This window comes from Perna viridis, chromosome 15 (genome assembly GCF_037379345.1).
Source record: "Perna viridis isolate PV_CMFRI_1.1 ecotype Kerala chromosome 15, ASM3737934v1, whole genome shotgun sequence".
NCBI lineage: Eukaryota > Metazoa > Mollusca > Bivalvia > Mytilida > Mytilidae > Perna > Perna viridis.
The window spans coordinates 8,307,517-8,334,661 of record NC_142459.1 but is presented as its reverse complement, the minus strand read 5'-3'; the positions used below and the strand labels follow the sequence as shown (position 1 = coordinate 8,334,661).

General features: G+C 33.6%; 1 protein-coding gene across 3 annotated transcripts in view; it reads left to right on the top strand.

Moving 5' to 3' along the window:
- The window catches only part of LOC148596804 (uncharacterized), a 60,443-nt gene that overhangs the window by 23,995 nt on the left and 9,303 nt on the right, over positions 1-27,145 (top strand). For all 3 annotated transcript variants that reach the window (XM_088563341.1, XM_088563340.1, XM_088563339.1), the window contains 13 exons: positions 2,886-2,969; positions 4,604-4,705; positions 5,514-5,624; positions 7,723-7,830; positions 9,848-9,958; positions 11,785-11,902; positions 15,256-15,335; positions 16,832-16,933; positions 19,883-20,002; positions 20,872-20,991; positions 21,629-21,724; positions 23,253-23,348; positions 26,846-26,947. In XM_088563341.1, the coding sequence (XP_088419467.1) occupies positions 2,886-2,969; positions 4,604-4,705; positions 5,514-5,624; positions 7,723-7,830; positions 9,848-9,958; positions 11,785-11,902; positions 15,256-15,335; positions 16,832-16,933; positions 19,883-20,002; positions 20,872-20,991; positions 21,629-21,724; positions 23,253-23,348; positions 26,846-26,947 (1,350 nt within the window). The remainder of the gene's footprint in view (positions 1-2,885; positions 2,970-4,603; positions 4,706-5,513; positions 5,625-7,722; positions 7,831-9,847; positions 9,959-11,784; positions 11,903-15,255; positions 15,336-16,831; positions 16,934-19,882; positions 20,003-20,871; positions 20,992-21,628; positions 21,725-23,252; positions 23,349-26,845; positions 26,948-27,145) is intronic.

Below are 27,145 nucleotides of genomic sequence, written 5' to 3'. Positions count from 1 at the left end.
ACTTTACAAGTTATTGCTCAACTAAAACGTGTCAAATTTGGTATTATTTGATAGATAATTTAATTTTCTACATAAATAAACCAGGAAAAACTAATTTTCAAGAAAGGATTTTCAAAAAATGTTAAAAATATTACCCCTACCCCTAGAAAACTGTTCTCAGTATCACACAGAATTATCATTCACAGCTTACTGACTCCGTAAAACTCATATTTTAGGCATTCATAATTAAGATAATGACGTTCCTATCATATCTGATCAATTAAGGCGCTTAGATTTTCTTTGTGGGATAACAATTACTATAAAATCGTAAAAAATGGGAATTTTCAGAACTTTAGAACTTCTTCTATATCACCCGTTATTTCCTTTTGTCAGAATACCGCAGTTTAATCTAGCTTTTGTGTGATACAGTTCATTAATATAATGTCTTAGCTTCAAAATGAGCTCAAATAATAAATATTTGAACTTTTCTGAGTCAAGTTAGGTGAAAAATTGCCACCCCTACCCATGAATAAAAATGCCTCAACATAAACCCAAATGTTAATAATTAATATATAAACGGTGTACATTAAACATGTTGGGTACTATTGTTTAATTATGGATGTATTCAACATATAATCTCATTTCAGGGGCATATTTTTCAGTTTCAATGTGACAATAATGAGTTTTTCATAAAAGAGGGGAATTTTCAGAATTTCATATTTCCTTCCATTTCACCCATAATTGGCATTTTTGTCAAATACCGTACTTCAAATATATTCAAATACAATTATATAGTGTCTTGGTTTGTAATCAGCCCAAGTAATAAATGTTTGAACTTTTCCAAGTCCAATTAGGTGAAAAATTGCCATCCCTACCCATGATAAAAAATGCCTCAACATGAACTGAAATGTTAATTTTTGGCATATAAACAGTGTACAATAGACATGTTGTGTTCTAGTATTTTAATTATCGATTTATTCAACATACCTGCTCATTTTAGGCACGTATTTTTCAGTTTCAATATGACAATAATGAGTTTTTCATAAAATTCGGAATTTAATACTTTGGTAAAAGCGATATGTTAGGTACATTATTAACTTAATTATGAATGACTAAAATATGAGTTCTACAATATCAGTATGCTGTGAATTAGAATTTTGTTTGATACTGAAACCATTTTTCATTGGTTAGGGGTGATATTTTAAACTTTTTTTGAAAATCCTTTCCTGAAAATTAGTTTTTCCTGGTTCATTTATGTAGATAATTAAATTATCTATCCAATGATACCAAATTTGAGACGTTTCAGTCGAGTAATAACTTTAAGAGTCATATTTATGTGACTTTTGACCGAAAAATCGAAAATCCAATTTTTTGCATTTTTTGATAAATTCTGACTAAGACAATCCCCAAAATTCATCAAAAGAACCCCAGAAGTATTAATTGTGATAAAACTAAACAGAAAATACCAAATAAGCCATTATTTACTAAAGCATTTATATTCTAGGGGTTTTGACATTGAAAAATATGTCAATTTAGTGATTTTTCGGGGGGGGGGGGGGGGGTAGGGGTACATTTTTTTCATTTTACTGCAAAACTCTAAGTGTTACTGCAACTTTTGTGGTACTATTGTAAAGCTGAGACATTGGGCTATACGATGATACCTGTATTTGTTTAGTTTATTCACACATGCTGTCCCAGGAAGGCTAAGACTCTCAAACAATTGAGTCACAAAAATCTTGGCTTTTTGATCCAAAGGGGTACAGATATAGGCTTATACTGAAAAAGAATCCAAGAATATTCTTTTGCGTGAAATTGATTCGGTAATGGGAGGTATAAAGGTACCTAAAAATCACCATGAAGTTGATGAATAGGGGGGGTTCATGGTGGACCCTCCCAGCCCATGGACTAATATACATGTAAACAAGTCTGTGAGTGGTAGAGGTGAACTGGTTGAGATTGATAGAGGTGAACAGGTTTACTTTTTATACCATGAAGATCAGTTTGAATGTTAGGTTTATCAGATTATTGGTCCCGTTCCAGTCACTTTTGCTGTGGGGGACTTTAGGTTTGCACTCTGTCCGTCAGTCCGGTAAATTATTTTTCTGATCTTGTTTTCATTATGGTTGCAGCAGTTCATTTGATATTTGGTACATCACTTTACTATGGCACATTAAAGTTCAAGTTTGAATTTTGTTCCTGTTCGTTGATTTCTTGCTGAGTTATGGCCTTTGGACTTAGAAAATTAATGTAGACTTGATTTATCTTTTTGTTAATAAATTGTGCATGAAAATTGCATTCTGTTTATTCTTTTCAAACTATACTCTCAGGATGCTTGTATAATTTTACATAAATGAGCATGTTGTGTATTGGAATCACTTTGTCCTTTTGTCGGGTCATTCAGTCTATCTTTTTGAATTTCATAGCAATTATCTTGGCTACCAATGGATGGACCATAATGGACCTACTTTACACTTAAAAAAAATATAGTTATTCAGCTTAAATGGGAGTTAACCCTTCGTTTAAACCTTCTTCAATTAACATGTGGTATGTTGGAATCACCTTATTTGTCCGAACATCATTCTGTCTGCCCATCTGAATTTTGTAGCAATTATCTGGGCTACTAATGGATGAATTGATATCAAAATTGGTATGTGGCTTCATAAAGATGGGACATACATTGTAACTGATTTTGGTTGCTCTCTTGTTTCAACTTTCTGTATGAGTAGGGGTATATATATATGCCTAGCACAACGTGTGCAACTTCATGTTTATCCATATATAGTCATAACAAATAAAGAAAAATGGTCATCAATCACTTGTCAGTTACAAATCAAATAGATCTATATACTTATATCAATATTAATGATAATTTCTTGGGAAGATTAATTTTAATGCATTTTTTCCAGAATTGCTTTGTACCTGCTACCATGGTAACTGTCAGGCAGATGGAACATGTGTTTGTAACCCTGGATACAGTGGCACCACCTGTTGTTAGTATTTTTACCTTGGTTATTGCTGCAGAAGTCCTTATAAGTAGAAAGTTTAAGTCAACCTTTGAGCATATTTTGTGACATTGGATTTTACATTATTAAGTGTCATTCTATGTAAGAATCAGGCAGTAGGTAAAACATTGTATAAAAAAACCCATCATTCTGATAGTGTAATGTGACTATTTGCACCATAAAAATTAAGGAATAAAGACAAGATCTTCCTTATCATGCTGGACCATTGAGTTATAATTTCATTGGAATGCACTGAAAATAAACATTTCAAGGGCAGATAACTCTGTTAATAGTCTCATATTTCTTACATTCTATTGAAAATTTCTGAGCAAAGCCAGTGATGCAGAGATCAAATAATGGTCTTTTCAAATAAAGAAAGTATCCTTGAGTGATAATTTATTGTCAGATCAGTGGGGTTTTGACATACATGTTTCTAATTTTTCCCATTTTGCCTGATTCTTACAAACACTTATACTAAAGTACTTTAAACATCGTGAAAAAATACTGTGGCATGAGCAATGGAATGATTCAAATATCTCAAAATCCAAGTACAGAACATGAAAAAAGGAAACAATGGCAATCTACATACACAATGTGGCAAACAAAATAAAATAGATCTGTTCTGTATTTTTTGCAGATATATATATATTTTTTGAGGATTTTTTATACCCCCTGCAAACAAAGTTGTTTGGAGGTATATATGAATCACCCTGTCTGTCTTTCTGTCCGTTCCTCTGTTCACATTTCTTGTAAGTGCAATTCCTCCTAAACCACTCAAGCAGTTTTGATAAAATTTTGTAGGAAGGTTGGGTGTTATAGTAGATTACGCGTAAAAGAATATAATTACTTTCAGAGGACTCCAAAGGGAAATAATCTGAATAAAGGCTATTACATAGTAAACCTTGTAAGCCCAACTCCTAAACCTGTCATGGGATTTTCATGAAATTTTTTAGGAAGGTTGGGTATTATATGTAAATGTGCATAAAGGAATATAATTACTTTTAAATACTCCAAAGGGAGATGTTCCAAAATTAAGGGATTTACATGGTAAAATCTTGTAAGCGCAACTCCTCCTTAACCACTCGAAGAATTTTGATGGAAATTTATAGGAAGATGTAGATGTGCATGAAGGAATATAATTACTGTATGACAATGCTAAAAAGGAGATAATCCAATGAGTGTTTTACATTTAAGCCCATTTGAAGTGGTTGGTGTTCTCTTAGTTACCTTGCCAGGCGCATAGCTGCCGTTCGACAAAAATGCTTTTGCCTGCACTTAATTTTGCTAATTTTTTTTTTTTGAGATAAAATACATGCAGGAGAGGCATAAATGATGCTCTAAAACGCTATCTCCATGGAGCTTCGGGGGGGTGGGGGGTTTGCCCCCATGGACCTGCTGGGGGCCTTAAGCAGACCCCTTGCCGTAATTTTGCCTACACTTCAATTTTGCCTCAGCTACGCGCCTGCTTGCTCTAGTTTTCATTACTTCATGAAAGTTATAACATTTGGAAATTTACATTTGTTTGGAATTTGAATTTGTTGTTGAACTAAACAATTATGAAAAGTCATGAAAATTTGTATCTGATAAAAAATGGTTCTTTCACAATAATGCTCTATTTTTAGCAACCTACAATCCCTGTTATAACAACCCATGTGGATCTCACGGAACCTGCCAGTCTGATGGAACATGTTTATGTGATGCTGGCTACAGTGGCTCCACCTGTAGTAAGTATTTAAAACTATACCTCACTCAAAGAGTGGATGGTATATTGGAATCAACTTGTCCGTCTGTCTGTAATCAATGACTTACTCATTTCATGCAAGTTTTATTGCAATTATCTCAGCTACCAATGGATGGATTAATATTTAATTTGTTGTGGGCTGGTGTGATATATATATCAGTAGCATACCTTGTAAACAATGTTTGGTGTTTCTTGGGATGTTCCCATTTTTCAGGATATGGAATGATAGATTGAAAAAATCATCAACAATTTTCAATGGACCAATTCAGAAATTCAACTTCCATACTCATAAACAATATTATGCAGTTGCTGCATACTTGTATAATAGGTCTTGACCAACCAGAAATGTCATGAACAATAGCATTCCCAGAATGCAATGTAGTTTCTGCATTGGTTTACTTACCTGTAAGCTGTTTTTTGGGAGGTTAATTTTGTGTGCAAAAAGACGGTCAAATTAAAATGCACTGATTACTTGTTCAGAAAGTTCCTAGTTTTTAAAGTAAATTCAGAAACATGGTATGTATTGCCTATTGCTACTTTATCATTTGATTTAAAAAAAATGTTTTCAGAAAAACTCTGCATCAGTTATGTTGAAAGTCAAAAAGCGGGTTTTCATTATTGCCATTTTTAGTAGATTACATTGTTTGCAATATTTTTTTTTAGTCTACAGTTTTGTCTTTCTGTTCTAGTTGTTTTTTTGGAGTTAATAACTCTTTTCATTTGGGTAAAATTTTATTTCTAGACTAATAAAAGAAGTTTGTAAACTTACCATTTTTTTCTAAAATCTTTAGCTTACAACCCATGTGATCCCAACCCGTGTCACCATGGAAACTGTTACACTAGTGGGAGTGGCTTCACATGTCATTGTTACAGTGGTTACACAGGAATTTATTGTGATAAAGGTGAGTTCTGGTTTTCAGGTACCAGTCTTTATAAATATCAGGCAGGAGGTGATACATGCATGTCAAATCCTCAAGCTTTACTTTAATTATCATCCTCTTGCCATCATCCCCTCCTTCTTTCCATCTCTAATTCCTTTGATTACACACAGGGGTACACATCTCTTATCCCTTACTCCTTCTACACCACTGAATGGAATTTTATGAAACTTTGACTGAACATTTATTATACATGTATATTCCCTTTGTGCACCTCCTCCTGTACCACTGAATTGGATTTGCTTAAAATTTCACTGAATTTGTATCACAGGTACATATTTCCATTGTGGAGCTATTCCAAAAATTTTTGGGGGTTTTACTTAAACAAAGCTTGGAACTTGCCATTAATGAATATGGGGGAAATGGGGGTACGCATCTCTTATCAGTAATCCCTTTTACACCAATAAATGGAATTATACAAAACTTTCACAGAATCTTAAATACATATTTCCATTGTGCTCCTTTTATTTTAGATGTTGGTCCAAATCAAGATGCATATTATTGAATGGGGGGGAGTGAGGGTATTACTATGAAACATAATACAGATTATACATGAAATTGGCAATTTGCGAGAGTTATGGTTCTTGATTGGGTTGGCTTTAAATGGAGACAAATTACAATGTTTATGTTTTTTTTCCAAAATTTAAATTTGTAAAATAAAGCAAGTTTGCCCAGTTTTTCATTTTTTTTTTATTAAGAAACAGTTATAGCTAAACCACATAACATGTCTTAGTTCATCATTTGAATAATGCACTTTTTAGATAAAAAAATTATACATGGATTTGGAATTTTGCAAGAGTTATAGTTCTTGATTTGATTGGCTGTTAAAGGAGATAAATGTGTTGTAAACTGAAAAAGCATCCTTTGTTCATTGAGATTTTCTGCACATTGTATCATCTCTTCCATTTTTGGAACATTTTTTTTTACAGATTGATCCTAAAGTGATCTATAATCCTTGTGTGATCATGTTAAACTGGATGCACTTTAGAGATTATCTAATTCATTCAAAATGCTCGCCTGAATATAGCTGAAATATTGGTGCTCGGGCATTAAACCCTAAAATCAATCAATCCAAAAAGCTTGAAATTAAAATACACTAAATCTGCCTCATATCTTGCCCTTACATTTCTCATCTAGGCAAGATAGGTTATTTTCCATATACGACTTTGGTACTGTGACATCATTAATGTCGATTGGTCCCCATTAAACAATTCTAATAATTTAGAACGAAATAAGGCTTTGATGATGGAATTAATCTTAATTTTGTCTTTAATTGATTAGAAATTTACTTATAACAATTGTATTAAATTTGTCCAAGTTACACTTGCATTACCAACTTTGGGGTATATTATTCTTGTTCATAAACAGCTTCGCAGTTCAGGAAGCATAAAGTGCCCCAAATTTGGTTATTAAATTAAAAACAATCCTTAATTCTGATATGACGTGCTTCAAGCTCTTTCGACCTCAGCCATGGTAAAAAAAGTGATAAACACATGACCAACAATGCGTGCAACACATCGGCTTCGTCTATTCAAAAACATGAAGAAACTACTCCTATTAGAACCATAATAAATCACGGAAACTCCATTGTGTCATTGTTTTATCATGGGCTGCCCATTTATGTTGTAATTTAGAACAATGTGACATAAATGGCCAGTGAGTAGGAGAACAAAAATAAAATATAGTTTTTTTCCATTTTGTAAATAGACCTTAGAGGACTAGATAGATAACTTGTAATATTTCTTAGTTTTAATTGTCTTGGTCCATTTACTATGGATGTTCTTACCAGTTCTATGATCTTCTCTAAGGGGGATCCAGACACCGAAAATGAGGAGTGCCAGCCCAGGTTCCTCAGAAAAAGTGGGGTGCTATGACATTATTTGCCATTTTTGGTCAATTTTATTCATAAAAATGACAAATTTTCCAATAAATAGGGAGTTGCCAACCCCCCTGCACCCACCCCCTAGGTCTGCCACTGTCCTTAGGTTTCCTTACATGCCAAGAGTGTAAATGGAGTTGTATCCTTCTTCTTCACTATCTTGTTATTTTGATCTGTTTTCAGCTGAAGATCCCTGTAATCCAAACGCCTGTATCCATGGAAACTGTATACCCAGTGGTAACAGCTTCACTTGTCAGTGTTACCAAGGTTACATGGGTCAATATTGTGGAGGTGAGTATTGTTGACCACACCTTATAAGACCTTAAAGGAATAGAGTCAATTAGAGGGTCAAAGTTAATTGCCCTATATAGATTTAGAAAAAACTCTTGGTATTTGCTTAACCAGTAGATTCAGGTTAGGTATCATCAAAATACAAAATATGCCTATTTACATCAATATCATCTTATATTAAAGATGTTTTAAGTGTCAGTGTCTGTAAGAATCAGGCAGTGGGTAAAACATAGTATGAAAAAAAAAACATCATTTTGAAAGTTTAATTTGACTATTTGCACCATCAGAATCAGGGAAATAAGAGAAGATTTTTCATATTTTGGTAAACTGAGTTATAGTTTCATTGAAATGCACTGGAAATGAACATTACAAGGGCAGATAACTCTGTAAAAAACTTCATTTTTCTGACATTATCTTGACAATTTTCTGAGCAAATCCAGTGATGCAGAGATCAAATAGTGGTCTTTTCAAATAGAGAAAGCATCCTTGAGTGAAATTATGTTTTCAGATTGGTGGGGTTTTGCCACGCATGTTTCTGATTTTTCCCATATTGCCGGAGTCTACAAATATGTACACTTAAGTTTGAAATAAAGTTTGTATCATCTTCTTTAAACATGTATTTTAAAGTAGCATTCCAGCTAAGAATCATGCAAAAAGTGATACATGGGTGAAAAGCCTACATATTTTTATTTTTGATATTTTGTTTTAAATGCTTCAGTAAACAGAAATTAACATTTAGTTTTTCGTATAAATAGTGCTCATAGGACATAAAAATTGTAGAGAATGCACTGTTAAATTCAAAATTAAGGGAGATAACTCTGTAAATGACAATCAGATACAATAGAATCTACTGGACTTTTAATGTTGATTATCTCTTAAGGGCAGATAGATTTGAAAGAATAATTACACACTTCATAATATAGACCTATAAATCAACTTAATTACAAAAATAAAAATATGTAACCTTTTTTTTGGGGTGTATCACATTTTTCAGATTTTGCATGATTCTTACAAAGACTGCTTCTTAAGTATTTTGGCATGTTAAGTTTGAAAGAAGAGTAATAAAGTCTATATTATCATTTTTAAAATGCCTTATTGAACTACCCTTTCCTATGAGAATTAATCTTCAAGGCAATTTTAATATTGTAATCTCAGTAAGGTAGTTGAAGTTGTTTGTTATTTCACACATATTGACACACTGAAATTTCTAAACTGATTCAGAAATTATTAAAAGGGGGGTGGGTGGTCAAAGAAACATTTTTATGTTAATTATACTGAGTGCATTAGATTTGTCCCACTCTTTGATATACATGTATTTACAAAAAATAGTCTCCTGTATCATTACAACTCATGTTAAAATGTTTTGTTCAAAACTTGTGCTCTCTACATTTAAATTTAAAAAAATCTACTCTGAATCTTTCCATTTTTGTGAAAATTTTTTGGAAACATGTTGTGCCTCAATTACGACACAACATATTGTAATTTGTGTTTGATTGGATTCAGATTTTAACCAGCTTTAAAATGTGCAGATAGGACATTTCAGATAGTATTTTTAAATTTTGACAAAATAGTAGGCCTGAAACTAGTGTTATTGAATCTATTCCTTTGTATAGATTTCAAGTAGGAGGCCTCTTATTTTTGTCATAATTTGACGGATGTTAAATCAAAGATAGGTTCAGGCCTTGCATGCAAATCACAGAAGTGTGACGATGTGGGCCCCGCTTTGGTCAGTCCATGGTGCCCTTCCACTCTTCAGTTCTTTTTGCCCCTGTATATAGTTTTAATAATCTATATACTGTGGAAGTATTGTTGTTTTTGGGTTTGGTGGTTTTGTTAAAACAGGAAATCTGGTTCCCTACAAAAATTAAAGTTAATTTTGGATTCGTTTGTATGAATGAATTGTCACATGATTTCTAGATTCTATGAACTGATCATTTTTCTCTAAACCAGGAAAATTGGTAGCTTGGAATAAAAAAAATTCACAGTAACTGTCTAAGCAAAGTTCTATACATTTCAGCTGTCAACTATTGTGACCCAAATCCATGTCAAAATGGTGGCCAGTGTGTTTCCTCAGGAACAGGGTATACATGCCAGTGTACATACCCATATTCAGGGACAAACTGCCAAAGTAAGTGTACATACTCCTATTAAGGGACAAAATGCCAGAGTAAGTGTACATACCCCAATTCAGGGACAAAATGCCAGAGTAAGTGTACATACTCCTATTAAGGGACAAAATGCCAGAGTAAGTGTACATACTCCTATTCAGGGACAAAATGCCAGAGTATGTGTACATACTCCTATTCAGGGACAGACTGCCAGAGTAAGTGTACATACTCCTATTAAGGGACAGAATGCCGGAATAAGTGTACATACTCCTATTCAGGGACAAACTGCCACAGTAAATGTAGTTAGAGTGCGAACAACAAATATGTAGGATGGTAAATCTCAGGATAATTCAGATTTCTTCCATTTCTTAACAGAAATTTTCTTTTAGAGACTGATTTTTATCATTAAGATTTTTTTATCTTGCTGTATATACATCTGGTTTTGCTTTCTGCTTTACAAATCATCCCAGATATCTATTTAAGGGGGTTTCATGGAGGATGAGGATATAAAGAAATTTCAATAACTAAATTTATATCTAGAATTTCATTTTAAAAAAAGAAAGAATGATTTCAATGAACTTTTTTCCTACTTGGTAAACAGAACTAAGTAAGAATCAGGCAGTAAGTGGCAAATGACAAATTTTGTTTTCAAAAACATTTCATCAATTTCATTTCACAAATGCATCCTTTCCCAAAGTTGGATGTTGGTTTTTTTTAAGAACTGCAACAGTTAAAAAGAAATAAATTACATAGAAAGCATTGAAATTCATTGAAAAAGGGAGATAACTCTTTCATTTTTTGCAAAACTTGGTTGCTTTCTAATGAAACTGTAAAAATCATTTTCTGAGCCATCCATTGTCAATTAAAAGAAATCTGGACAATTTCTTTATGGGGAATTATTTCAAATGTTACACTTGATTCACAAAAAAAAATATATTCTGAAGTATAATAAATTATCTTAAATTATATTATATTTTTTTTAATTATATCATACACAATTTAAAATTATATATAAACCGGTGGCAAAAGAATAGGCCTGCAGCAGCACTAAGCTTGTCGTAAAAGGTGACTAAATAGTGCTCAGAACCTTAGCCGGGGGCTAGGGCGCTCTGTCCACAGAGCAACTGGGTTGTGTGCCCCAGGTGGTGGAATGGGGTACCCCTGGCGTGTTACATGCTGGGGTTGTCAGGCTATAATACGGAAAACCTGACCGCACCGTGTTGGGAAAGATGCCACGTTCCTTGCACGTTAAAGAACCCTACTGTGGTATTCTCTTGGAGTAGGAACCGTAGGGCTCTGCCACAGGATGCTAAATTGCCCGACCCTACCCACCTCTCCCTATTTCCAGTGGCAATCAAAATTTGTCGACCCCATTATCCTTGTGTCCCATCCCATTTTTCATTTCATCATTATTTCATGTTCATTTTATCATCCACTTCATGTTCATCGCCTGAATATAGGTGAGATAATGCTGCTCGGGTGTTAAACCCCAACAAACAAACAAACAAACATTATTCAGAAAACTGCATAAACATAATATACACAATTGTGAGTACAGGTAACATACTAAAGGAGTATATACTTGCATGTATTAAAATTTAAGACCAATTTAATTAATTACTTGGTTCAAAATTTGAGGCCAATTAAATTAATTACTTGGTTTAGATGCATTATAGCCTGGTCTTTGTTGAAGTTGCCACATCATCCATTTTTGTCAGCATATGGTTAAAAAAAGAAAACCTCATCACTTTTTGGAACAATTGAAATGTAAAAATTAATGGCTTTTTCCCCATTTGCCTGAGAACAAAAATTAGACAGGCATAATATTAGACACTGAATTTTTAAGTTTCAGGAGTTGTCTGCCCTGATGCTATATCATGCCCACCAGGTGTGCCAGTTGCCAACTGTGTTGTTCAACCGTGTTTATATGCAACATGTCCAAATTACCCATCTGCTAAATGCTGGTATGTAATCATATTCTTAGATTAATTTAAAAAAAAAAGAAAAAAAAAGTAAACTTATTTTCACATTTTAATTTGATTTTGGTACTGTATTTTTTTGTGTCTATTATTGGATTTGTTTACCATGTGTTGTTAATAACGACGCGTATGGTAGAAATTTATTTCACATATGATACAAGTATATCCCGACCTTATGAGTTATGTCCCTTACACTAGGTCTACCTCCTTAAATTAACTTTGAATTTAAAATGTAAAATTAACATTTTGTGTTTTATTAATGACAAAGCAAATATAAAAAAAAGGTTATCAAACTGACATCAACATCTATATTGTTCAGTAGATATGTGTAAAAATGGAACCAAAACAAAGGAATCCCTTAAATATATTTACTGATCAATTGTCATGTGATAGAAATTGGAAGTGATCACAGATTTAAGCCATTGGTTTCGACGGATCAATGATTGATCAGAAACGGATTGGTGATCCATGATAGATTGGTTCATGTGGTGCATTAGTTAAGTCTTCAAAGCAAATACTTGTCAAAGCCACTTGATAGTTCGTGAGAAAGAGTAATCAAGGGAACCAAGGTTATAGCGGTAATCAAAAGAATGTAATCCAGGGACAAAGACCAGACATGGAAAACAGACATACACAACAAAGAACATAAAGTAACTAAAATCATACATTCAAAGTAAAAAAAGTAAATGAGCAAGCTTTACATACAGTCCTTGAACCGATCTACACAACGATTTGACAGATCGATGACTGTTGACAGATTGATCACTGACGGATCAATGACTGATGACCGGTGACTGATCTGATTGCAGTTTTGTTATGTAAAATGATGTAAGTTCTGTTTTAAATAAAAGAAATGTGAAATTAAACTATAAATTGATGTTTAAATCTATTACATTATACATGTATAAATATGTGTAAAATTGACAAAGAAAACAACAAAAGCTATAAAAATCATTGACCGCTCTGTGGTCACGTTGTGCGATCACTAGTTAAATGGATCGGTTTGACAGATCAATGACTGACCGGTGATTGATAACCGATCACAGTTTTTGTTGCACGGATCGTTTCAGGTACTATAGATATGCAATACACTCAGTGTTCTCCCTATAATGTTAAATAGCACAGCGCTTACTGGCATAGCACAGAGGTCTTATGACCTTCCTCCATAATTATAGCACAGTGCCCATAGTGCATTCTAACTAAAATTAATTACTGATAGCACAGTGCTAAGAAATCATAGCACTGCTAAGTACATTGCTATCATGGCCTGAGGAGAACACCAACACTATCATGGTATTGCATTTTTGATTGAAATGACATTAACTTCCTGTTTGACGTAATATTTTTTTCATCTCAACAGTATATTCTGAGGGAGGAGGCTCGAGTGTCCTTACATGAACTATCTTTACTTACATTTTCTTCTTTTATAGCTAAGTTGTCATTCCGGTGTTACCTTCCATTCTTATGTCAGTGACAACTATTGTGGGGGCTGTAATGCAGTGTTTTTAACAGTAATGGAAACTTTGTGAGGGGGGTTATCTTTCAGTGAGCTAGCTTTACTCATATTTATCTGGTTGTCATTCCGGTGTTACATTCCATTCGTTTTTCAGTGACAACTATTGTGGGACTGTAATGCAGTGTTTTAACAGTAATGGAAACGTTATGAGGGGGTGGGGGGTTATCTTTCAGTGAGCTAGCTTTACTCATATTTATCTGGTTGTCATTCTTGTGTTAATTTCAATTCTTATTTCAGTGACAACTATTGTGGGACTGTAATGCAGTGTTTTTAACAGTAATGGAAACTTTGTGAAGGGTGAGGGGGGTTATCTTTCAGTGAGCTAGCTTTACTCATATTTATCTGGTTGTCATTCCGGTGTTAACTTCCATTCTTTTTTCAGTGACAACTATTGTGGGACTGTAATGCAGTGTTTTTAACAGTAATGGAAACTTTGTGAGGGGTGAGGGGGGTTATCTTTCAGTGAGCTAGCTTTACTCATATTTATCTGGTTGTCATTCCGGTGTTAACTTCCATTCTTATTTCAGTGACAACTATTGTGGGACTGTAATGCAGTGTTTTAACAGTAATGGAAACTTTGTGAGGGGTGAGGGGGGTTATCTTTCAGTGAGCTAGCTTTACTCATATTTATCTGGTTGTCATTCCGGTGTTAACTTCCATTCTTATTTCAGTGACAACTATTGTGGGACTGTAATGCAGTGTTTTTAACAGTAATGGAAACTTTGTGAGGGGTGAGGGGGGTTATCTTTCAGTGAGCTAGCTTTACTCATATTTATCTGGTTGTCATTCCGGTGTTAACTTCCATTCTTTTTTCAGTGACAACTATTGTGGGACTGTAATGCAGTGTTTTAAACAGTAATGGAAACTTTGTGAGGGGTGAGGGGGGTTATCTTTCAGTGAGCTAGCTTTACTCATATTTATCTGGTTGTCATTCCGGTGTTAACTTCCGTTCTTATTTCAGTGACAACTATTGTGGGACTGTAATGCAGTGTTTTTAACAGTAATGGAAACTTTGTGAGGGGTGAGGGGGGTTATTTTTCAGTGAGCTAGCTTTACTCATATTTATCTGGTTGTCATTCCGGTGTTAACTTCCATTCTTATGTCAGTGACAACTATTGTGGGGGCTGTAATGCAGTGTTTTTAACAGTAATGGAAACTTTGTGAGGGGGGTTATCTTTCAGTGAGCTAGCTTTACTCATATTTATCTGGTTGTCATTCCGGTGTTAACTTCCATTCTTATTTCAGTGACAACTATTGTGGGGGCTGTAATGCAGTGTTTTTAACAGTAATGGAAACTTTGTGAGGGGGGTTATCTTTCAGTGAGCTAGCTTTACTCATATTTATCTGGTTGTCATTCCGGTGTTAACTTCCATTCTTATTTCAGTGACAACTATTGTGGGACTGTAATGCAGTGTTTTTAACAGTAATGGAAACTTTGTGAGGGGGGTTATCTTTCAGTGAGCTAGCTTTACTCATATTTATCTGGTTGTCATTCCGGTGTTACCTTCCATTCTTTTTTCAGTGACAACTATTGTGGGACTGTAATGCAGTGTTTTTAACAGTAATGGAAACTTTGTGAGGGGTGAGGGGGGTTATCTTTCAGTGAGCTAGCTTTACTCATATTTATCTGGTTGTCATTCTTGTGTTAATTTCAATTCTTATTTCAGTGACAACTGTTGTGGGGACTGTAATGCAGTGTTTTTAACAGTAATGGAAACTTTGTGAGGGGTGAGGGGGGTATCTTTCAGTGGGCTAGCTTTACTCATATTTATCTGGTTTTAGCTGGTTGTCATTCCGGTGTTAACTTCCATTCTTATTTCAGTGACAACTATTGTGGGGGCTGTAATGCAGTGTTTTATGACAGTAATGGAAATATTTTAACAGATCAACAATGTGGTACAGGTCTGTATGGCATGGTTTAAAATATCTTATTTTGACTCCCCCACTTTGGTGGGGAATAGTATTGCTTTTACCCTGTCCTCCTTTCACATTTTTGAAAGTGCAACTCCTTGGAAACTACAGCACCAAATTTCATGAACCTTTGTAGATATGCAGCTTATTTCCAAGAATTTCTGATCCAACAATTTTTTTCTGGAAATTGTACTTATTTGAACTTTGATAAAGGGTAGACATACATTTTTAAAGGCAAAAACTTTAATTAAGTATATAGGAATCACCCCATCTGTCTGTCTGACTGTTGGTCGGTCCATCTGTCCACATCTTGTAAGTGCAACTTCTCCTAAATCCTTTGAGAGGTTTTTGATGAAATTTTATTGGAAGGTTGGATATCATGTGTAGATGTGTATGAAGGAAAATAATCACTGTCAGAGGATTCCAAAGGGAGATAATCCAAAGCTTGCTCAGAAAATTTGCATTTTTATCTTGGAAATCTTACAATACAAGTACAGGGTGTCGAAAAGACCATTACTGTACTTGTAAAGCAACATAGCATTGTCTCTTGTTTACTTGTTTTATGGTGCTTCCTTATTTATCCTTGGCTTGTAACAAATGTGGACTTTTGATTGGTTAGTTACATTTGTGTACAAAGTCCATACCCCCCCCCTTTTTGGTATATGTTGTGGGGGTGTTGGTTGTATATTGTTAGTGTCGTTATAATGGCAAAATATGCCATATTTGAACTGTTTGTATTCATTTTGTCAAGTCCATGAAAGTAATTACACTAAGAAAAATATTAAATTCTCTGATGTCTTTTATATTTATATGCCACATGTGATAATCATATGGTGCTTGATTCATATGATAATCATATGGAAATCATATAATATTTATATCGAGTTAGTCATATGTTTATGATATGATTCTCATATGATGATATGGGCTTGAAAACATATGATAACCATTTCTTTGTGAAATATATGATTATCATATGGTGCTTGATTCATATGATAATCATATGATGCAAACCATATGATTCTCATGTGTGGCACATTTGCCTGTATATCCAGATTATATACAACTTTATGATTTATCATCTTTAGATTCATTTGCCAGGAAAAACAATAAAGAATTTCTAAAGTAGAAAAAAACATGTACTATCTTTAAAAAAAGATAGGTGACGCAGTAAAATTTTGTTCTTTTTAACTTTAAATTTTTTATATTTCAGTCAAGAAAATAACACATGGCCCACAATTTCAATTTCCGATACAGTTTTTTCAAACACCATTAAGTTATCAGTATTAAGCCAATCAGGAAACAGAATTGCGATCAGGTGACTTGTGTTTCCATGGAAGAGCTTCTTTAAGGTCAAAGGGTAAAAAGTGAAACTACCGCCTGTGTCGAAAAAATTATGTTTTTAATTTTTAACGATTCAACAGCCCCTTCTTATTGAATTTGTGGAACATGGAAATTGGTGAATTTACTTCTATATATATTTGTAGTTCCACCAATTGTTTGCCAGAATGGCGGGACTTACCAGATTGACCAATATGGCAATGGATTTTGTGTTTGTGTTCCAGGGTACACTGGTACCTACTGTGAGAGTAAGTACAAAAATACACCTTATATGAATGAGTACCAGATATTTTAGACATGCATGGTAATTCAGGGGTGCATCCAGAAAATGAAAGGAGGGGGGATCTTTTAATACGAACATTTTTAAAAGGGGGATTGGGTCCCCTGGCTTTTATTTGCTAATTTTTGCCAAAAATTTGCATAAAATTAAACAAGTTTTCAAATAAAAGGGTGTGATTTCACCCCCTGGAAACATCCTCTAGATTGACCATTGTTTACCAGCAGATCAGTTTTTGGTAGCAAGCATCTTCTAAATGAAGGATTAGCAACTTTGAATTTTTTACTTATATCCTATCTTATTCCTGAATTAATCACCACTTCCTGACTTTCTGATTGATTATCTGATGAAGTATTAGTCATTGTAAGAATCATGCAAATTCCGTAATATGTTTTTATTTCATGTTTTTAAGTTGCTTTTATGGGCCTATATAAATGAATTCCATTCTGTCTGCTCTTATAAGATTATCCACATTGAAAATCCAAGTTACTATTGTATTTTAGTGTAATTTACAGAGTTATCTCCCTTAACTTTCAATTCTACAGTACATTCTATCAGAAATGGGACTAATTTCTTTCAATGTAATTGAATAAATTACAATTACCTTGTCAAATGTATGATTAGATTAAATTAATGAATACAGCGATTTTGAAAGTAATTGACTCCTAACTTAACAGTGGAAGCTACGATTTTAAGTAGTAGTCTTTGTAAGAATAATGCAAAATCTGAAAAATGTGGTACACCCAAAAAAAAAGGCTACATTTTCTTTATTTTTGTAATTAATTTGTTTTATGGGTCTATATTATGAAATTTGTAATTATTCATTTCAATCTGTCTGATTTTATGAGACAATCCACATGGATGACCTAACAGTTTCTATTTTATTTTGGTGTCATTTACAGAGTTATCTCCCTTAATTTTGAAGTGTACAGTACATTCTATATATTTTTTTATCTCCTTAGAGCAAGGGTTATAGAAAAAAAGCCAAATGTTAATTTCTGTTTTTTCTAACATTTTAAACAAAATATCAAAAATGAAAATACCCTTTCCAACCATGAATCACATTTTGCATGATTCTTATCTGGAGCACTACTTACTGTATCTCCACTACTCCACTAACATATTACCTCTACTGTTCAGGAGAGGAATGTATTTACAAAACATAAGCACAACTCTCTGCATGTTTGTGCAACTGTTCTGGATGCATTTTTTTGCATAATAAGGCGCAGTTTAGTACTGCATGTAGCATATGTGTTGCTGTACACAGGATATTGATGTTTTGTTTCAGAGTTTTTGAAATTAAGCACAAATTTCGTACATAGAATCCAAAACAAAAGATTTAACTTTTTATGAGCAATTTGGCGGGTGTTTCTAGAAAAGCAGAGGACTCTTACCCTACCGGTGCACCTGGTCCATGCTCCCAGTTTTTAGTGGAGTCCAAGTTGCCCATTTACTTTTGTTACTTTGTATGTATGATTTTAGTTACTTTTTGTTCTTTTTTGTGTATGTCTGTTTTCCATGTCTGGTCTTTGTCCCTGGATTACATTCTTTTGATTACCGCTATAACCTTGGTTCCCTTGATTACTCTTTGAAAAACCTGTATTATTATGATGCAGCTAGAATTACTACTATATAAATACAGGATGTCAAATAAAATGTATTATAACAGTACCTGAACCGATCCATGCAAGAAACATTGTGATTGGTCATCGATCACCGATTAGTTTCCGGTCAGTTATCAATTTGTCAAACCGATCCATTTGTAAAAACTAAGACCCGTTGAATAAATCAGTTTTCATGGTGCAAATGGATACAACGATTCACGAGTTCATGATGATGACCATAAAATACAGAATGTCAAATAATTCAATATATGGTATTGTCTCATGCTATTCTTTTTTCAATTTAAGTGCAAGTTTGGTAAGAATTATGCGAAATGGAAAAAATTTTGAAACTTGCATCTCAGAAACCCACTGAACTGACAATATAGTTTAAGTCAAGGATGATTTCTCTGTTTTGAAAAACAACTTTTTTGATCTCTGTATCACTGATTTGGACAAATTTTTCAATAGAATGCTGGAAAAATGAGATGTTTTGACAGAGTTATCTTCCTTGAAATGTTTATTTTCAGTGCATTTCAATGAAATTATAACTCAATTCACCAAAGTGATATGTAAGATCTTGTCTTTTTCTTTGATTCGGATGGTGCAAATAGTTAAATTAAACTTGAACCTCTTTAAAGATGCTTCCTAATTTGTTAGAGTTTAAGAAATGCCTTTTATCATTATTTTTCTTTATAAAATACAGTTTATTAGAAAAACGATACATATGCACAGCTGTAAAATATAAAATTTGTTTGTCTTGCTAAGGTTAGATCGAGAAGTGTGCAGGAGACCTTCCCCTTCTCAGTGTTTTTAAAAGCTCTGACAAAAATAAATTATATTTTCTGGCGATGTGTATGTATTCTGTATTTGTCCTTAGTAATTTAGAGGTTGTCCATGCAAAAACAAAGTAGATGGCGCATGACAAATTTTGTTCTAAAAAAAGTGCACCCATTTCATATCACAAGTGCATCCTTTCTCAAAGCTTAATGTTGGTTTTTTTATTAACTGCAACAATAAAAGAGAAATAAATCACATAGAAAACATTGAAATTCATTTAAAAAAGGGCGATAACTATTTAAATTGGGCACAGTTTGGTTGCTTTGTTATAAAACTTCAAATAATTTTCTGAGCCATCCATTGTCAATAAAAACAAACTATATACATTTTGGCATACATGTGGTTTATACATTACGTTGGAACAAAAATTCAGTGGGATAAAAATTACCCTGTGCCACCCATATCTTAGGATCTACTAGATTTTACATGGACATCCTCTTAACTGAATCTATAACTTTTTTTCCACTTTTACATTTCAGCCAAGATTAACCCATGTATCCCTAATAAATGTCAGAATGGTGGCACATGTTATCAGTCTCAGAATTATTTGGAGTACATATGTATCTGTCCGACAGGTTACATTGGCAGTAACTGTGAGAGTAAGTCTTTTGTAATTACCTTAGTCTTTGTTGTGAAATGATTTAAACCAATATCCAACGTTGATTCAGTGTTCTTGTGTCTGCTGGGTGGATTTTCTAGCGGAAACATTATTATACCCCCAACCTAGTTTAGTGGGTATATAGGTATTACCCCATCTGTACGTCTGTCCATTCAAAGTTCTTGTAAGCATAACCGCTGGAAGGACTTTCATGAAATGTAATTGGAAATTTGGGTATTATATGTAGATGTGCAATGTGTCAATTTTACATCTCCTTGTTTCTATATATCTTATTCAAATATCCTTTTAAGTATCAGGCAGGAGGTGATTCATACATGTCAAAAAAACTACCAAATTCACATTTATTTCTTATAAAAAAACAATTACAGACCATATCACCAGACTTAGTTTGTCATTAAGATTTTGCACTTCTAAGATGAAAATTTTATAAATTTGGTATTATATTGGCACTTTGTATGAGTTATTCTTCTTCATTGGATTTGATTTGGTTGCTGTTAAGGAGGTAGACCTAGGGTAAGGAACATAACTGTTAAAAATCATTGAAACGTTTGCATTGAGCATTTCACATCAATAATATATAAGAATCTTATTAAATTGGATTGATTTTATTCTGCTTCAAATGAAAGTTTGAGAGGCTTTGGTGAAATTGAATATGATACAAACATATCACTGATTTCAAGAGTTATATCCCTTACCATTGTCATGTAATAGTATTATTTTTTGGTGGGGTTTTTGCACCATGACATCAACAAATTATATACATATATATATATAATCAAGTCTATGATCACTCCACTACTGAGTTTGGATCATATGGTGACTGAATCATCTTTTTCTATTTTTTTCCAGCACGGATCAATCCTTGTGACCCTAACCCCTGTTTAAATGGTGGCACCTGTTATAAGAGTGTTGATTACATGACATACATCTGTATTTGTCCTGGCAACTATAGTGGACAAAACTGTGAGAGTAAGTTTGAGTAGAAAAAGCACAGATTTGCTTTAACAATTAAGTCATCTCTCCAATGTTTTGTCTTTCTTGTATTGCTGCTCGGGCATTAAACACCAACAATCAATCAGTCGTGTCTTTCATGTTTATTCTTTATTGACCTTTTTCATAAGGCCTCTAATGACCTACGGATATGTTCCCTGTTGCCATGTAACAGCTCTTTAACAGAGCCTTATAGTAATTTTCTGTGTCCATTGATCTGTTTGTTGGCCCATCCATTTATATGTGCATGCATTTATCTCTCTATCTCATTTTAAATATTTGTGATTGCAAATCCTCTCAGTCAGCTAATAATTGTGTTCACTTTGTGCGTGTAAAGTCCAATGTTCAAAGTTCAAATATATATATGTATAAATATACAAAGGTTAATTATGAAATTTATTAAAAAGAAGGGGGGTCATAAAATGAAAACGATTTCCAGGCTATAATTTGCCTTTTTGCCTAAATATTACACAAAACTAATAAAAATTATGAATAAAATTGGGTTTCCAAATCTTGTTCAATGTTTTACAAAAGGAGGGGGGCAGGGTCCACACCAGGAACCCTCTCTGGATTCAACACTAGAGAGTCGTGACTACATACAGAAATCTTGTTTCAGCTGACTTCTGTACCAATGTCACTTGTCAAAATGGAGGTACCTGTGTCAATGGCGTTTGTCAGTGTCCAACAAACTTTAGTGGCGATTTCTGTGAAAGTAAGTACTCTTCCACTGATGTGAAGGTTCAAAATCAGGTAATAAAATCAAATCTGAAACTTCTCTCAAACAGTTGACTAGAATTTGATAGAACTCACTCATTCTTTTTCACATGATGCTGTTGTGTGCCCATATTCATATTTTTTTGATATGTATGATTTTTTTTTTTTGGGGGGGGGAGGGGGGGCGGTTCCTGTTGCACAAGATGGACTATACCATTGGTAAACAATTGGGAGGGGGCATTTACTAATGCAGGGGGCCTTAAAATTGTGTTTGCTCACAGTTTTTCTAGTTTCAACTAAAATTGAGTTCTTGAGATTATTTTATCATTTTAAGAAGCCTGACCATGCTTTGATTAACTGAATGATATTTGTTTAGATTTGATATTATAAGCATGTTTTTATGAGACCACTAAAAAATGTGTTTTTATATTGTTATGGTATAGTCGTCCTCGTCATCATTTCGGGGATACTTAGTTGCTGTGTGATAACTTATTTATGGTTGACCAATTTTTATAAAATTTTGAAATGATTTTAGTAACCACAAAAGGAAGGTTCTGATATAATTTAGAATTGTGGCTCTTACCATTTTAAATAAAGGTGCAAAAAGAGTAAATAAGGCCATGTGAGCTTTTGCCATTTCTTGGCACCTTTCTCATTGTCCATTGTTGTCGTCGTAGTTAACTATATTTTTTTTCGATTTTTCAAAATTCTTATCCTCTATAACTACAAGACCAATCATGAGTATGAGTGCTCCATAGGGTATTCTGCATAGAACTGATATGGAGAGTTTTGATTTGTCAAAAAAACCTGGCCCCTGTTACTAAAAAAACATAGGGGTCAGACAGAAGTTTTTTGCATATATCTCCAAAAAAATTCTGACATAGGTTTAAAGTGTTTAGCATTATTAGATCAATCTGCGTCATGATTTTGTGAAAATCTGTTTATCCATAAATGAAGTATTGCCCTTTTTGAACATTTTCGGGCTATTTTTAATATTATTTTTAAAACTCCTGTGACACTACTAGACCAAGTAGAACTAATCTTGATTTGAATGTTGTTTATGACCTTTTGTTTATGACTGCTTAGAACTGTTGTAAGGAATTTTGATCCATCAACAACCAGGGTGGCCATTACTATAAATAAAAGAAGGGTCAGACAGAATATCTTCAATACTGTTTGGTTTTTGCCAAATTCTGATATGGGGTAAAATTGTTCAGAATAGTAAGTTCTATTAGTGGTTAAATTTTGTGTCCAATGTTCAAAGTTCAAATATATATATGTATAAATATATAGAGGTTAATTATGAAATTTATTAAAAAGAAGGGGGGTCATAAAATGAAAAAGATTTCCAGGCTATAATTTGCCTTTTTGCCTAAATATTACACAAAACTAATAAAAATTATGAATAAAATTGGGTTTCCAAATCTTGTTCAATGTTTTACAAAAGGGGGGCAGGGTCCACACCAGGAACCCTCCCTGAATTCAACACTAGAGAGTCGTGACTATATACAGAAATCTTGTTTCAGCTGACCTCTGTACCAATGTCACTTGTCAAAATGGAGGTACCTGTGTCAATGGCGTTTGTCAGTGTCCAACAAACTTTAGTGGCGATTTCTGTGAAAGTAAGTACTCTTCCACTGATGTGAAGGTTCAAAATCAGGTAATAAAATCAAATCTGAAACTTCTCGCAAACAGTTGACTAGAATTTGATAGAACTCACTCATTCTTTTTCACATGATGCTGTTGTGTGCCCCCTATTCATATTTTTTTGATATGTATGATTTTTTTTTCTTGGGGGGGGAGGGGGGACGGTTCCTGTTGCACAAGATGGACTATACCATTGGTAAACAATTGGGAAGGGGCATTTATTAATGCAGGGGGCCTTAAAATTGTGTTTGCTCACAGTTTTTCTAGTTTCAACTAAAATTGAGTTCTTGAGATTATTTTATCATTTTAAGAAGCCTGACCATGCTTTGATTAACTGAATGACATTTATTTAGATTTGATATTATAAGCATTTTTTTATGAGACCACTAAAAAATGTGTTTTTATATTGTTATGGTATAGTTTGTCATATTAGTGGTTAAATTTTGTGAAACACTTTCAAGCCATGGTGGAGTTATTGCCCCTATTCGATGCTTTTTTCTCTATTTTTATAATGTTATTTCTTTCAAACCTTCTCATCTGACACGACCACTCCAGTTAGGACCAAATGGATCCTTTTTTTGTCCAAAACATTTAGAAAACAGCCAGAAAGCTATTAAAATTTGTCCTGAAGCATCTGTCCCATACATATTTTTTGACTGCATACATGCAGTCATTTGTCCATAGTGCATTTCAAGGAAATAAAACCTTTCAATGTCTGAAATACGCAAAGATTACAAACATTGTGATTGTTATTTTTGGAGATTATGAGGGCTGTGTGAGGTATTCCCATCACTTGGAATTCGTTGTTGTCGTTTATTTTTCAAAAATCTTTCTCTCAAATACTACTGGGCCAATAACAACCAAACTTGGTAAGAATATTTCTTAGGGTTTTCGACATAGAACTGATGTAGGGATTTTGAAGCGGTCGATAAACATGGCTGGTCATCACTAAAAATAGAACAGGAGTTTTTTTTTCATATATCGCCAAACCATTGTAGTCCATGGGCTGGTAGGGTCTACAATGCACCCCCATTCATCAATTTCATAATAATTATCCTGTACCTTTATACCTCCCATTACCAAATTAATATGTCGCCAAAAATATTCTCGGATTCTGTTATTGTATAAGCCTATATTTTTACCCCACTGACACAAAAAATCCAAGATTTTTGTGACTCATTTGTTCGAGCATCTAAGTCTTCCATGGACATCATGTGTAAGGAAAATGAATATATATATAGAGAGAGGATCAAATTAATGATGCATGTCACAACAAATCAATATTATACAACGTCTCAGAATGTGACGACTCTATTTGCTACACTGCTCCATCGGATCAAATTGGTACAGGGAAGATAACGTAAACTTATAGAAGGGTCTGAAAAAATCTCAACGATGTTAGAACTGTCAAATTTGTAATAGGCAAAAATAACCCTCTGAGACATGTGATAGAGCAGGATATTACCCTCGTGTTGGACCAATCAAAATTCAGCAAATTACGTGAAGTACGGTATTATAGTCCCAATTATTTTACTTCGTTCTGAAAAAAAGAAGTTAAAAGAATAACAAAAGAAGAATAAGATAACTAATTGAAAAGAGTGAATAACCAAAATAACCGAAGAACGCCTAGATTTTACGAGTGTGCGGAACTTGTTCCGTGCACGAGTTAAATCCTCAAGCGTTCTCGGCACGAGTGATCATATTTTGGTTATTCATGATAACCAATTGATGATTCTATTTATTATGTAGATTTTTTTTCATAATTTATCGATATTTTCAACATGAATTTTAAATTCTGTGAATTACGGATTGATATCAAAGTTGTGACGTTTTGGCGGGAAAAAGACAGAGAGTGAAATTATCGAATTTATTTCACAGTGTGAATTATCGGAATTTATTACACTGGGAACAGTCGGTAAATAACTGATATCTATACAGTAAATATTGAATTTTGTTTCATCGAGGTATAAAAAGTCATCAAAAAAAAATAGAAAAATGCTTCAGTTCTAGGAGGTATTACGGTACCTGAAAATAATCTTTTAATAGGGGGTGCATTGTGCGTTATCTCAGCCCACGTACTATTAGGTTAAATGTGTGCAACGTGATTAGATCTGTCTGTGGTCCAGTTTTCTTATCAATCTGCTAAGTTATGTTGGAGAAAATACCCCTTTTCGACATTGTTTTTACTATTTTATTGTTAATGTACTTTCAAAAATCATTTCCCCTAACACTTCTAAATCTCTGATATTGGTTAAAAGTGTGCAGCGTGTTGAGATATACCTGTGATTAGTTTCTTAGATCATCAGGCCGAAGTCAATATGACCTATTGCCTTCATTTAGATTGAATATTTCTTGGAGTATCCTGCGTATATCAGTTGTGGGGATTTTTTATCCGTCGAAAAACATGGCCGCCGTTACTAAAAAACAACAAACGGGTCAGTCAGCAGTTTTTCTCATTCATCTTCAAAACTTGGTTTTAGCCAAATTCTTTCAATTGCCGAAATGATCTTTATTATAAGGCACTGCATTGAACTGAAGTTTGCATTTTTGATTCCTGGAAAAACATGGCTGCTGTTACTAAAAAAAATTAGAAATTCAATGTTAATTTATTTGATTGTTACTGGTGGTATTCTGAATGGAACTAATGTGGGAATATTTGATTCGTGGATAAACATGACCGCTGTAAATTAAAATAGAATATATGGACCATAGAAAACCGCTATGTTTAACCAAATTATTTTATGGTTAAAGGTGTGCAGCGTGTTAAGATCTGTCTGTGGTCAAATTGTCGTGGAAATCTTTTCCCTCTTTTTTTGCTATTTTAATGTAATTATTTTATGGTTAAAAGTGTGCAGCGTGTTGAGATCTGTCTGTGGTCAAATTGTCGTGGAAATCTTTTCCCTCTTTATTTGCTATTTTAATGTTATTTATTTCGAAAATCTTCTTCTCCAACACAACTGAACCAATTAGAAGCAACATTGGTTTCAATATTTCTTACGGAATTCTGCATTGAACTGAAGTTTGCATTTTTGATTCCTGGAAAACATGGCTGCTGTTACTAAAAATAAATTAGACATTTGTGGCATACATCTTCAAAACTGCTAGGTTTAGGAAATTTCTGACATGGTTTAAAGTGTACTGTGTTTTGAGATCTATTTGTGGTCTATGTTTCTTGTAAATCTATCAAGCCATTTTGGAAGTTATTTTGTTTGGTTGCTATTTTCAATTTTATTACTTACTAAAATTTTCTCTTCAGAAACTACTGGTCAGAATTAAATTAAAATTGATATGATTGTTCCTTGGGAAGGTGTGTTAGGAATTTTTATTCATAAAAAATGACAGCTTTTACAAAAATTTAATGTTGCTGATCAAGCAAGGTGAACGATTCAGGCTTCTTAGTGTCATTATATTTTAAAAGTTATTGTTTTATATTCTATTTCCCAATTAAAATATTTTGTGTATTATATTGTAGTATCGCCTGACCCATGCAATGGTGTAGTTTGTCAGAATGGCGGGACTTGTGTGAATGGAGTTTGTCAGTGTCCAATTCCCTTTACAGGTGATTTTTGTGAAAGTAAGTAATTAAATACCATTTAACGTAAGATTCGGACACATCATTATTCTCCATTTGGTTACCTTATTACCTTAAATGTATTTGAAACATCTAGAGAACAACCAAAAAGCTATGAAAGAGTAAACAAGGGAACCAAGTTCATAGCGGTAATCAAAAGAATGTAATCAAGGGACAAAGACCAGTCATGGAAAACAGACA